A 15,097-nucleotide genomic window follows, 5' to 3' on the forward strand; every position below is an offset into this window, starting at 1 on the left:
AAAAAAAAAAAAAAAAAAAAGAAACTTCCATTTTTCTAAACAAAGATAAGACATGATATGTACATAGAATTTATTTGAAGGAAGTAGACTTTCTATAAATACATGTCAAGTATGTTTACAAAGGAAACAATAGACCAAGTATGCCTGCTTCACAAGAGAAAGCTAACCATAAAACTCCTGGAGTCAACTCTGTTAGGATGCCACATTTACATATTCCACCTGAAGCTAAACCTTCCAGACAACTATCTTCCATCACTGGTGCATCCACAAGGAAAACTCCTGACCACCTACTCTCTCCTGTTATCCTTCTTTTCACACTAACTCAATCACCTTCTGACAGCTCTGCCTCCTCTTTGAATGTTGTCCTCACTTCCAATACCATGATAAACAATGTAACATCATTCACTTTATCTATTCCACTGTGATTCTTCACTACAACTCACCTGACTAGGAGAATGGGCCTCTGTGCCTTTGATAAAGAGCAAAAAAATTCTAAGCAGAGCTATGATGAAGTTCTATATTTTATTACATACTTAAATTTTAATTTGTTGATTGTTTAAGATAAGGCAAATATGAGACAGCATCTGAGGACCAAATATTAGTATTTCACATTTTCTCATTATACAGAAAGAATGAAGGAACAGGAAAAACAAATATTTTGTCAAAGGTGACTACGCCAAGGGTACTGTCAAAACTCTCAATTTCTCCTTTCTTTCCTGTCACATGGCAATGTAAGATATTTCACTGTTCCCACCTAACACTAGTTTTTCACATTTTAAATTAAAACTGAAAGTAAAGGAAACTTATTTTAGAAATAGTAAAGGCTTCCAACTACTAACAAGTCACTCAAGTAAGAACTCTAAATGAATTCTGGCTCTGTTTATTCTTAAATGAAAATGAAGCTTTGAGAATTATTGTAATGCCAAATATACTTACTTTTAAGAACCAACTTGAAATTCCATAATTTCAATTATGACTATCTTTGACTAATAAAGTTTAAACCTACATTTCATAGGGCTAATTCAGGAAGTACAATACAGCCAGCAACACATTTTGTCATCTACTCTTCATCCCCAAAGTTCCCATCTAAAAGTAAATTGTATCCCTTAAATCCGTACAAAGAGAATTTGCACCTACTATTTCTATTCCAAAAATCAATCTTGGGAATTCAGGTGTATGTGATTTGGTATCCCACTATTTCTAAAGTCTATAAGCTAAGAGTAAATATCTAAAAAGAAAAAGAAAAATGTTTGCATCTTTCATGGCAGATTTCATTGCACTGAAGAGTTAAATTTCTTTTTAGCACAAGAGAAATACTTTTTTTAGTCTACTGTGTATCTAAAGAACCCCATCTGTTAAGAACTGATCCAGCAGGCATGGCTGTTGCTCCAGAGTCCACGCTGGTTCCACATTCAAATCAGTTTCTAGCTTGTGAGAGTCCTACTGCCTCTTATCAGGTTACACAGTGCATACAAGTAAGCACAGAAATGCCATTGTCACATCATCTAAAGTAACAAATCCTATTGGCCTCAGAAAAATGGAAACACTTAAAGTGTGTGTGTTCTTTAAATATACATAAGTTGAGTAGCAGCTAATATATTAATATTGTTCCTTGAGAATGCCTAGCTTTCCTTCCAAAAAGAAAAAGGTGCAATAAAAGTAATTACTACAAGCAAGGTAAAAACTGCTGCTCACCGCCACCCCCTCCCCAATAACCCATCAGTGTTTTGAAAAGAACTGGTTACACCTAATAAGGCTGACAATCTCACAAACTTACACTGACTCCTGTGGTGGCTTATTTGAAGGGTACACAAAAAGCAAATCAAGGTGTTTTGTATTCAAGCTGCAATACATATAGAGAAGTAATGACAGATGACCTAGCTTTTAGTTGACACACTAGCAAAAAGAAAACAAAAAGGACTCCAACTTTTCCGTGATTTTCAAAGGTGCAGAAACAACAAACATAATCTAATCCATGTCTCAGGGTCCCACTGTCATAGCAGCAGTTTTCTTTCAATTTTCCAATGTATCAAATAAAAATAACTGCTTCGCTGAAAATTCACACCTCATGAGTGTTATAAAAATCCCCAGCAAGCATTTTTCTTTATGTTCCTGCGACTTCACACCAAATACAATGGTCAACTGACTGCTCCTGACTCACACCTCGCCTTCCAAAACCCAACCTTACTGAAAGTCAAAGGCTGGATAATGCAGAGGAAGCCGTTTTAAGAGGTTTTGCTGAAGAAAAGCAGAAACAAACACAAAAGAAATGCATTTGCAAAGCGCAAAAGCCATGACCTAGCCTTAATTACGTTCAATTTCAGCTCTTCCTCTCCTTCTCCGGGACCAAGTCATCCTCAACACTGTTTAGGTTCTCTGTAGATAGCGCAAAACATTAAGTCATACACACTTCTGCAGTAACTCTTACCATGAAAGGAGGCAAAACCTAGGCTGCCTTTGAAATCTTTCTTCTGGTCTTTATCCACAAGCCACCGCAACCATAGAAACCAACCTGTATGATCACCCGGTGCCCCTGACATTTTAACACCTTCTGTGCCCCACACCCCCAAAGATAAGAGATCAGCATAACTGGAGCTATACTACAAAGAGGTGAAGAGGTGAAGGTGATGGGGGGTAGGGGTGAGTACAGGCACAACACTCTCCATCACCGCCACGGAATGTATTTAAAGACAGATGCAAAATCTGCATCATCCGTCGTCCTCCCTGGAAAACCCAGCACCCCAGCTGCTCAAGTTGGAACCAGTGCGCTTTCTCACATTTCAGGAGCACAGGGGTGGGGGCTGGGGCGCTGGAGTTGGGGGGAGAGGCTCGGGCTCTAGGGGCAGGGCCGCCACCGTCTCAGAGCCACAGCACGGACTGTTAAGAGATTGGAAGGAAAAGCTCCCAAAGGACCTGAGGGCCACCTCACCCCTCCACTCACGGCCCAGGCCTTAAGGACCGGCCACTCGTCGGAAGTGCCGGGTTGAGTTGGGCACCGCGCGGGTGACAGGAGGGAGGTGGCGCGGCCGTGGCAGCGCGCGGGCGGCCAGGCAGGAGGCTGAGGGACACGGGGAGGCAGGGCGCAGACACCCGGGGAGGGGTGGGGGGGTGCGGGAGCCCTTACCAGGTTGAGCACCGTCTCCACGATGTCCCTGTTGCTGACCTCGCCGACCTGTATGAGTCCGATCAGAACGGCGAATTTCATACGGATGTTGCGGATCGGCACCGAAGGGTTGATCATCCCCGCCGGCAGCACCACCGGGCCGGAGCCAGAGCCGGCCGCCCCCCGAGGTTCCCCCATGGCGCCTCCACCGCCGCCGGCCCCGACGGCCAGGAGCGCGACGGGCTGCGGCTCGAGCCCCGGGCCCGGCTTGTCGCTCGCCATCCGCCCCGCTGCTGAGGAGCTGTGCAGCGCCGCCGCGCCGCCTCCGCCGGTTCCGTTATCCCCGCCGCGGCCCCCGCCCCCCGGCCGGCGCCTCGCAGCCCCAGCATCCACCAGCGCCGCGGCGCCGGGCCCGCTCCGGTCTGCCCGGCAGGCGTGCGGGGCGCCTCGCCGATCGCCTCCGGGGATAGCCGCAAGGGTCGCTCCCGAGGTCTCCTCGCCGGGGACTGCCGCAGCTGTCTCCCCACCGGTCTCGCGGTCCGCCTCAGCGCTTGCCTCACGGACCTTCCTCGCAGATCGCTTCGGAGCTCTAGGCACCGATCTCCTCGGCTTGCCGCCGCCGGCCCGGGCCCCCGCGGGGATGCCGCTTCCTCCCGCACAGCCCTCCGCCCTCCGCCGGGGGCCAAAGCTCGGGCCGCTGCCACCGGCGCCGCTGTTGTTGTGAAGCCCCGACGCCGCCGCTCACTCCGCCATGTTGCCGCCCCCTGCCTGCGGTAGCTGCCACTGCGCCTGCGCGCAGCTCGGGGGGGGGGGCGGAGTCGTCGCTGCACCCCCTCTTTCTCCAGGCGCTCCTCCTCCGCATCCCTCACCCCTCGTCCCTCCCCCACGGGCTGGGATCGGGCCGACAGGTGAGCAGGTGCGCGGGGAGGAGTCTGGAGGGGAAGGACACAGCTTGCAGGTCCGCTCGCCATCCTCCTCGGCCTCGCCGTGCGTGCGGGCCACGTGCGGGGAGTGGAGGGCCACCTGCTCCGGGCCGCCTTTGCCCTCCTCGCCCTCCTCGGGCCCGCGGGCCCCACCTCGCTGCGGGGGTCTGGAGACAGGCACAATGTCGCGGGCAGCCTGGGGAGAGGCTGACACCTGCACCTACCGGGCGCGGCATAAAAATAGATGCTGTCAAACCGGGAGCCTCTCTGCCCGGCTAGCTCTTGAACTCGCCTCCCTGACCTACCCCCATGAGGTGGTTGGGTAGGAGCAGCAAATCCCCTGCTAGAAATCCCCCCAAAGATCCTCAGGTATGATGATGTCTCCCTTTTCCGTAGGCGTTTGCGGTTCGCCAGATTTGTTTGAATTATCAAAATACATTGGAGGTCGTCACGACCCGCCTTAGTCTGTGAGAAATTTTTAATTGAAAACATGATGACACGCACATGGTAATATCTCTGATGGCACTGAGTTAAAAACCACGTAAGTATGACTGGTGGTTTCTTCCTTGGCGTCAAGGTTTCTTTAATATTTCAAGTGGTCTGCCCTTTTCAATAAAGACATATTGCCAGTCACCAGAAACATTAGAAATCCTAAGGTGCATTCAAATCATTTAAATTGTCATCTCCAACAAAAAAAAAAAAAAAAGGTCAGTGTACAACTGAATCATAATGTGTAATTTACTATTATTCATCTTCTTTGACTCCCATGATACAGGATCTTATAAACATTTCTAAAGTACCACAGAGCAAACTTTCTTGTGTTTTCAATTAGTTCTTGGTTATATGTTTATTATTAGTCCAAACTCCCACTGATTTGATGAATTTATTAAAGTAGTTGCACAAAAATAACTGAAAAAGTGGTAAATTGGTATGTCTATTTAAATGAAATAGTAATGGAATTATAAAGTGCTTACATCATTAAAACTGCTTGAGGAATTTGCAGAGCCTTAAGACATCATAGTTTGGCAATTAAGAATTCCAGTGATACTGGATGGCTGTGGAGCAAGCCTTTAACCAAAGCACTGGGGAGGCATATCTGTGAGTTCCAGGACAGTCCTGTCTACAGACTGAGTTCCAGGACATTCAGGGCTACACAGAGAAACCCTGTATCAGAAAACAAAAACAATAAGAAGAACTGTGACTTTTAGAACTACCTACAATATCTGTGTCTGTCTCAGGTAAACATCATCTAGTCCTATAAGAACTACTTCAGTTGCAAAGTTAAAATGCCATATCTCTTTTAAAGTATAAAATCCGAGCTGAAAGGTTATCTCAATATGTGTGTACGTGTGTGTGTATGCACATATACATACATGATGTGTACATATATGAAGTTCATACATATGAATAGACAGACAGTAAGTTGTACTTCTTGCTTTATTCTAGACATCTTGAATGAGAGCGTTGAGAGACACTGACAACCTGATCTTCCCTTTTCCTTTCTTAGTGCATAGCTTAACACCCTTTCGGCTGCTCTTTATTTTCTGTTTTGTGTCTCAGGCAATAGGTATGTTGATTTCAGTTTTGTTTTTCTTGTTCCGTTTTCATTTACTGGAGATGAAAAATAAGTTAAGAAAATAATCAATGCTCAAAGTAGGAAAAGCTCATTTTGTATACTTTATTAAATTTCAGAAATGTTTTTAAGCTTGCTAATGCAGGTATTCTGTATATTGTCAGCTCCTTACCATCTTTAAAAAAAAAAATGGGCATGGTTGTGAATCATCCTTTAACTATGTGTGCAATCTGCTCAGGCTGTGTGAACTTCAATATCCTCATTCCTTAAAGACATGATAAGACCTATCTACCAATGAAATGGTATCAGCTCAGCAGCAGCTAGTACATAGTAAAATACATCTTTGCATCCCTCATACAGGAACTATGTGTGTAGAGTGACCTACATACACACACATGAAAAGCCAATTATAGTCTGTTTACAATGCATTCATCAAATTTAAACTTTAGTTTTCTTCAGCGTTGGACCCTTCCACCCCACTTTTTAACCACTAATTTTACTCTTAAGCACAGAACACAAACACAACACAGAAATTCAGCATTTTCACCTCATTTGACACAGGCTAATCGTTACCAGCCAACAGACATTTGCATGTCTATTACAAATTCAAAAATTACTAGCTGAAATAGGTGGCTTTAGTATTTACTATTTAAAGAAATATTATTTTAAACATTAACAGCTAACCTGGAAGTCAATCTATAAAAAAATAGATCAATGATATAAAAATATGTATTCTGAAATGCACAAAATTGAAGAATGTAACAGGTGCCTTAATGCACACAGAAAATGCACCAGATGCTCACACACCTTTGCACACCTTAAGTCAGCAGTAGCTTGCCCATCCTTCCAGGTGGTACAGTCTACCTGATACACCATTCTTTTAATTCTCACTGCTGTCATCTTGTTAGAAACTTAATACCAGGATACCTCTACCCTTACTCATTTCTAACCCAGTATCCCATAATAATCTTAAATCTGCTTTTGATGTACAGATAGTGGTCTAGAATGCATACTTTATTAATCACTATAAATTCTACATACATCTACATCATCTGTTTAAAACATGGCATGATTAAAATGTTCATCTGAGTGCCAAAGGCCCTCCGTGCTTTGGCTTTTTCTCAAGCTTTACCTCATTCTATTTCTGACAGGAAACTTTTTGTCTATGACTCCCAACATTTTGGAGTATGCACCGCTTTTCTCATTACTTAAAAATGTTTAGACAACTCCTAGATTCCTAACCTAGAGATTTATGCTTTTAATTTCCGTAGATTGAAAAAATAGTGAACTGCTTTCAGGTTTTAATTTAATAAAAAAATTTTAATTAAATAACCTTTACTTTTTCTTTTAATTTTATTGTGTGTATGTGTGTGCATTTGTGTTTGTGCGCATGCTTCACTCACAGGCACACAGGTGTGTGAAGGTCAGAGGCCAACTTTTCTCTCCACCTTAGCATCTAGGGGATAAACTCAGGTGGTGGTCAGTCTCCCTTGGTCAGCACTTTGATCCACTGAGCCATGTCACTAGCCCAAAACTTTATGTTTTCTAAAGCACACACTTCATATATTTGAAACACATGCACATGGGAACACATGCATGTTATGAGTTGTATGATTATATCATCAGGTAAAAAAAAAAAATGTCCAAGTCCTAATTGCCAGTACTTGCTATTTGTATCTTATTTAGGACAAAAGAGAGAGAGAGAGAGAGAGAGAGAGAGAGAGATGGCTGTAGATGTAAATTCAGATACAAGTATACCGGAATGAAGTAGGACTTAATAGGATTAGAGTCCATCTAAGAAGGAAGAGAGACAGATGACACAGAGAAGAGGAAGTGAGGCAGAAACAGAGGACACTCTGTGAATACCCCGAGAGACCTTGGAGTTTTGCCACAGGAGGCCAAGAAAGACAGGGCTGCTGACAACCACCACCAGAAGCAAGGAAATACTGTCCTGTAGTACCTTCAGAGAGAGCCAGCCTGAGGAGGACCTTTATTTGACTTCTGGTCTCCAAACCTGTAAGAGAATCTCTGCAGTTTAAAGCCACTCCTACCCTCATTCCAACACTAGCTTATGCTTTGTCGCAGCAACTCTGAGAAACTAAAACACACAAGATAAATGTGATTTTGTTACCTCTGTAAACAATGACTAATGTAGATAAGAATCTACAGATCACTTTGAATAACTCCCAGGTCCCAAGATTAAAAAAGAAAGCTTATGCCAACCCGAATTCCTTTCTGCCCAATGACTGTACTGTGCTCTTACCTGGGTACCTTATTCAGTCTTCTTTCTGCCCACTATCCTTATCAATCCCACCAAAACTTCTGTCAGTGCAATCCCATCTTCATGAATGCATTCATGATCCCATCTAGGTAAATGGAATGCTATACCCATTTTCTGCTTTAAGAGAAATGTTTCTTCTGGCTTTTCCAGTAACCTAGGTTGACAAATTTTCACTTAAATAAAACAAACTGCTTCTATTTTCTCTGTCTTATTTGCTAGCAGTAAGAAAACCACAGACCAATACATGTAGTCATATATATATAATCCCTTCACTGAAAAGCAAAAAACCAAAAACCAAAAAAAAAAAAAACCAAAAAACAAAAAAGAGAACACACCATATGTATTGTTTGTCTAAGTGTGTATCTGTACCATATATAATAGTTTTACACTAACAGATGTTAAGTAGATTGATTCTTCACAGTGATACCAGATATATTTTCCCATTTGGTTTGGTATATATGTACTAGAGAAAGAAAAATATATAAAGCAAACATATAATGATTTTCCTGACTGATTACTGTTAATAGTTATACCTATCATACACCATTCCTCTCTTATCTGCCACGTACTTTTAGATGTGTTAATTCTAACTCATTATAGCACTTTGAATAAAATAGTATTCTCCAATATTTCAAGTGAAAAGACTAATACAAAATGAGGTCCGATCAGTTATGTGAGTCATACTTGAGGAAGTTATCAATTTAGGATATGATCTAGTTATGGTTAGGCTGAGAGCTCAGTCTCCTACATGTCTCACAGGGTAACCAACACCAAAGCCACTATTTAATGTCTCCTAGTGAGAGCAAGAAAATGTCCCTTACAAAAGAAAAACGTGTTTTTATGTGTTTATATGTTCAGTCTCTGTGATAAAAGTTCACAATAAAAGGCTGGCTGTATAAATCAATGACAGAGTGCTTGCCCAGTATGCAAAAGATCCTGGGTTCCATCTCCAGAACTTGAAGTCAGAATATTTCATTAGTCCTTTTGCTTCCTAGGAATCAATTTGACAAAAATAATATGGGATAAATAAATTGCTTTTAATTATATTAAGATTAATCAGAATTTTGTTTTAGAGCCACATTAGTATACCACTCCTTATACATGCAGACATTCTGTTATATCTTTGGCTGACCATTGATATCCTAGTCCTTGTTGAAAAGTATTACTGTTATGTTTCTCCATAATTATGATTTCTATCCCCACCCATGGGGTCATAGGGACTCACACCTTTAATTCTGGCACTCAGGAGGCAGAGGCAGGCAATTCTCTATGAGTGTGAGGTGAGTCTGGCTGACATAGCTAAGACTACACATCCAGACTTACTCTCAAGAACAAAACAAAACAAGAGAAAAATAAATGTGTACCCTGGGTAGAGGGAAGACAAGAAATACTGTGAGAAGATATCTAGGGATCTTTTGAAATGGTGATAATATTATATTTGAAATTGCTAGATAAGAAGCACCTTCACCCAACTCCAGCACAATGGATTAGTGCAGAATCAATCGTAGCCAAATACTGGATTAATGACATGAGAAAACTTACCAACTGACATATACGTGGTGTACTGTAACACACTTGAAAGCATTTAGACTAGAAGAAAAAGGAGAGAATCTAGGCTGTCCTTTCTACCTGACAAGTTAAGAGATGTGAGACTTCTGTTATACAGAGCTGCTTTGGAGTTGATGTCAACCAACACAAGCCCCAGTAACACCCACAATCATACACCTAAAGGAGTTCTCCAGGAACAAGGTGCTTAGTTATATGTTGTATGTTATGTATACAAAGTAGTTTATACAAAGCTTTCATTTTGTTTGATCTAATCTCACAAGAGGTAAATGGAATATCATATGTTGGCCATAGTTATATCATCAACTTCTTTGTTTACATTAAAACAAGCTCCACCAAATTTTATTTGCAGTAACAACAAAAAACTAGCATGTTTCCAGATACTTTGCTATTATCCAAGTCTAGTAAGGTAATTGTTTATTTTTTTAGAACTTTTTATTCATAAACATCACAGACAACTCATGTGGTTATGTTATAAAGTCCAACATATTCCCTAAGCAGATCATTTTTTATTTTTACTGTACTTTTCCTAACCTTAAATAATCTGTAAGGAATGGCATAATGACTGAAAAATGAGGGTTCAAAATGAGATGATATAAATTCTGAGAGTGCAATTTGAGAGTGCAAATTCTGGCAAATTATCCTTGATCTTAGACCTCTGATCCAATCCTAAGCAACTACCTCATGTGTATCACTTAAAAAACTTAAAGGGATAAAGCATATAAAGGTTCATTAAGTTTTCCATAGATGGTAAAGACTGTGATCATAAATTGTCAGAAATACTTAAGAGTTCATTGAGCTTTCAAGTCATATAATTGTCACTTTCTCTTTATTCATTGACTTCTTGTTTTAAAACCCAAATAGAACATGCATCTTCTTCAGGTTTTGTTTTGTGTTTTAAGGAATGGCTAAGATACATATGTTTGTATTTAAGACTCAGCACTAAAGCTCATGCCTGAATAGAGGATCATCCCTGGTTTCCTTTCTTAAAGGAAATGTGGATTTTATGGGATTATTATTAATTAGTATTCCATATCCTTCCTAGCCATACAGCTTCCAGTTTTTAAAATGTGACTTCACAGTATTTCTGTATGTGCGCTTTTTGATTCAATTAATACCCTCTGTAGTTTTTCTACCTGTGTCTTGGGGTTGTCTCAGTACCTCTTACCAATTCCTAAACTTAAAATAACTTATATCAAATCACTATGAGATATATATGAATTTTTATATATAAGTGATAGTATTAAGTACTTTAAAAGATAGCTGTGCAGATGTGATCTCATCTCTGGAATTGTACAATATAATCTATCAGCTTTAAGTAAGAAAAATGCCAGAGAAAATACAACAGCAACAACACAGAGAACAGAGCCATGTGACAGGATGCATGGAATGTAGAATGCAGCAACTGCGTAAATATAAAATCATCAATATAATTGAACTAGCAAGCCATGGGACTTTATGACCACCTACTACTCTACAAGTGTTAATCTGAAATTAAATGTACTGATATTAATATTTTACACAGTAACAACTATACACCATCCAATACAGATTCATTTGAAAGCATCCTAAAAATTTTCAACTGTGAATAGAACAACTTCAAAGAAGCATTGTACAGCCAGGCCTGTTGACACACGCTTTTTTAATTCCAGTACTTTGGAGACAGAGGTAGACATCTCTGAGTTCAAGGGCAAACCAACCTGGTCTTCATAGCAAGCTTTATAATAGACAGGGTGGATAGAGACCTTGTCTCCAAAGAAAAACAAAAGAAATATATGTACCTAAATATAAGACAATATTTAAAAGATCGTATACTATTTGAATAATATAAACCATATGACCTGCTTGACAAGGCTACATAAAAAAGCTTTTTTAAATATTCATTTTAAAAAACCCCAAAATTTTGGTGAAATATATTCATTGTGAAAAACATCATATGACAAAAGTATAAAAACAATAGTCATTCAGTATTGTGCAGACCTATTGAGTATTGTATTAGCTACTTCTCTATTTTTGTGATAAAATATCATGAACCAAAGAGTGTCTTTGTTCCAGAGCAAAAGTCCACAAAAGGCATGCTGGTATACATCCAAAGAAGAAAGATAAGAGAGCCTCAATTTTATCCATACATAGGGCATGGAGACAGAACTGGAAGTGTGGCAAGACTATAAATTCTGAAGGCCCAACCTTAACTCTGTACTTCCTCCTCCAAAGCTCCACCTCCTGTGACTCCCATAACCTCTCCAAACAACACCAGCAGCTAAGGGCCAAGTAGTCAAATGCTTCACTCTGTGGGGACATTGCTCGTTCAAACCTTCACAAGTGTATTCTGCCAGCCATGGAGGTTCTAAAGTAAAGGAGATAAAACAGCAAATATACAGATTTCCCATCCTTATGGGAAAAGTCGCGAGGGTGTAGCGTCCAGCACCTTGCAGAGAGTGAACTGATAAAATCTATATGAATACTATTTCAGAGGATGATAACTTGGTGTGCATTCATGGATAGAAACTGACAGTGGTGGTGTAGTCACTTGTTAGACATTTTGCACTTGGTTGACTACACCTTTCTAACAAGTAAAGTTTTTAATATCTTGAGCTCAGTGACTCTAACATACAAGCCTACATCTCTGAAGAAGATAAACAGCTATTTTGAGGGAAAAAAGGAGAAAGAAGTTAAAAAATAGAAATGTTAACAACCCTCAACAATTTCATATAAATTCCTTGCACTACAGGTGAGACTAACTATTTAAAAAAACAGTTCTAATATAAGAATAAAAACATTCTGTTCCTTTAAGCATGCATATTAAGAAGGATTGAAATCCTCAAAGTTGGCAGAGTAACCATAACTGTGTGGTATCTTTGGATCTCAGTTTTCTTATTCATGAAGTAAGAATGGAGTACAATAAACTTAGATACGATCACACTTTATAAAGCACAAAGTGTCACAGAGAACAGTGACTAACTGTGGCACTCCTAAAGTGAAGCAGTGATCCCAATCACCTAGAACTGAAGGCAGGGTAAAAAATGCAGGGCTGTGGACTCCAACCAGGAAACTTGTTTTGAAATATGGGTACGTGATGTCAGGCCTATGAAAAGGGAAAATGACAAGTTCAATGCTTAGACCCGGTGGTTGGGAAGAGAAGGTCAAAAATCTAAACTGCTAAGAAAAAAAAAGTTAAGGCAACCCCAGGGAAAAAAAATAGTTGAGGCAAACAGGAATCCCAAGAACAGAGCAGAAAAGCAGACTCAGGCTGGCCAAACACTTGGAAACATAATAAACAAAATGAAAGATAAACAAGAGGCTGAGCTCGACAGCTTCGAAAGGCTGCCTGGGAATTTTGCACGTCATTTCCAGTCTACTCCTATTGCTCTTTGGGAATCCAAGCCTGAATCTCTGAAGGACAGACACCCTGGAACTTGTGTTTGAGGTAAGAAACTCTATATAGAACCATTTCTTCTAAGAAAATCCTGGCCACACTGGACAGCAAGACAAAGCTTTGTCTGATCTGTAGACAGATGCCCCTTAGGTTTAATGCTGTGTTTTCATGATTAAGCAAACTGTTTTGAAAGTAAAGAGCCTAAATCAGATGTTTATACACTCATTAGATACTCCATATGTAAGATTTCAGATGGGAATGAAAACATTTTCTCAGCTCTTGTGTCTCATGACCTAAATTTACTAACTTACTCTCTCAAGTTAGTTGACAGATAAACTCAAGAAATGTATGTGTCAACAATGTTTCATGTTGATGCTTGGCAAAACAAACACTTCTCTGGATGGGAACAAATTACTCTCATTAGGTAATTTTGATTTCTATTTCTAAATTTAAGACTGACTACCAGATGTGCAAGCCAGTTGTTTGAAGGGATCACCCATGAACCTCAGTCTAAGCTTTCTTGATGGAGAAGTGGCAAACTCAGCATGAAATTAGCTTGGGGTTTTGGTTTTGGTTTCCTGAATTTTGTACATCTTTTCCAAAGAACTTTGCTCCCCTCAGTTCATGAGAACAGTTACAGGCTATTATGCTAATGGACCATTGGGAATATGTGCCTGCATAGTCCCTAAATTTTGGCCATTTGACAGAGCATTTCTGGTAATTGGGTTTACAAATGTTAGTTTTTCAAGTTTTTATTGCATTTAGACATCTGTTAAATTTAAATTGGCATAATAACTAAGTTGTGTTGATATAAAGATGCTGCCATTAAAAATGTCATAGGGATTAGTTGCTTCAAAATGTTTTAGATTTGTTATTGGCATATTAATAAGTAAGTGATCAAATGCAATATTAATTGAGTAGTATCAGGATTTGTTACTAATAAAGAATAGGTATCAATTAATTAATACATGTTTATTTAAATGTTGTGTTTTTTCCACATGGCCAACTGTGTCAAAATAATTACACTTAAAAGGTTAAGATGAAGAAACTCTAGTGCATAAATTTTCAGTCATTCAGGATATACAATTAACCAAGTAATCCTATTTGGTAATTTCTTTGTGCTAATAATCCTACGAGCTTAATTCCCTAAAGGTTTTAGTCTCTGTCCCATTTAGAAACATGTATAGCATGTAATATAATTAGTTAACAGACCACTGTTTTATTGCCTTAAAGAATATTTAAGGCATATAAAAAGTCTAACTGAAAACTCACATGAAAAGCTTTAATTCACAGGAATCCTATAGCTGTGTTCAGGAAGACAATTTATTATTCTTTAAAGTGCCATTTTTATGTTTGTAAGCATTAGTGAACTTAAAAGAACGTCAATTCATACTTTTCTTGGTCCCAAGGACTGAACTTGGGCCTTACACAGGCCACATTCCCAGCCTCTCAAAGATTTTTTTTATGTTTTGTACTCTTCTAATATTGAGAAATGCTGGTCCAATCTTATATTATATTTAAGTTTAGAATGTAAAGCCTAGAAATACTTAACTGATGATTAATTTTCCACATATATTGAGTATCTGTGATGAATTTACATATCTTTTTATTACACCATCTTTCCATATAACAAGAAGAGCAGAATATTTCTCCGGTGACTGTGCCCTTCTTAATAATGTTATACTCATTCATGTGAACCTAGCAATTAATTTGAAGTTAAACACCTACCACTTACTCATGTGTATTGCGATATTCACTGTTAGCCAGGAATATTACTCTCTCTGGTACTGAAAATTAATCAGTTTCTCTTAGATGTAACCTGCCATTGAAACTACTCACTGGATAAATATTCATACCTCAAGTAAAGTATTAAGGGGTGGCAAGATGGCACCGCAGGTGAAAGTGCCTGCTGCTAAGCTTGGCAGCCTGAGTTCAGTCCCAACTGATAAGAAGAGAGAAACCTCTCTCACAGGTGGTCTGTCCTAACACTTCCACAGGCATGTGGTCCATGCACACACACACACCAACATGCACACACAAACATAGCCCTCCCCCCACACAAACAAATATAAATTTTTAAATGTAACCAAATTTAAGAAAAAATAGACAAAACATTTTAAAATAAAGTAATGTATTTCACTTGTTAGTATATTAATGTAAGGCCACTATTAAATACTCTGCTTGTTTTTATTATTATAATATTTTTATTTGAAAATTGTTTATAAGACATAGCAGTTTAAAACAAATTAGTATACTGGACACTAAGAAATGTTTA

General features: G+C 39.6%; 1 protein-coding gene across 5 annotated transcripts in view; it reads right to left on the reverse strand.

The window, feature by feature from the left end:
- Positions 1-3,835, reverse strand: part of Nbea (neurobeachin) — a 551,294-nt gene extending 547,459 nt beyond the window's left edge. For 4 of the 5 annotated variants that reach the window (XM_031373884.1, XM_031373881.1, XM_031373883.1 and 1 more), the window contains exon 1: positions 3,125-3,497. In XM_031373884.1, the coding sequence (XP_031229744.1) occupies positions 3,125-3,385 (261 nt within the window). In that variant the 5' untranslated portion in view covers positions 3,386-3,497. Of the gene's footprint in view, positions 1-3,124 lie in introns of all 5 variants that reach the window. The other variant, XM_031373880.1, reaches the window with a different exon arrangement.
- Between the last annotated feature and the right edge of the window lie 11,262 nt (positions 3,836-15,097).

Source organism: Mastomys coucha, unplaced genomic scaffold (assembly GCF_008632895.1).
Source record: "Mastomys coucha isolate ucsf_1 unplaced genomic scaffold, UCSF_Mcou_1 pScaffold16, whole genome shotgun sequence".
Classification (NCBI taxonomy): domain Eukaryota; kingdom Metazoa; phylum Chordata; class Mammalia; order Rodentia; family Muridae; genus Mastomys; species Mastomys coucha.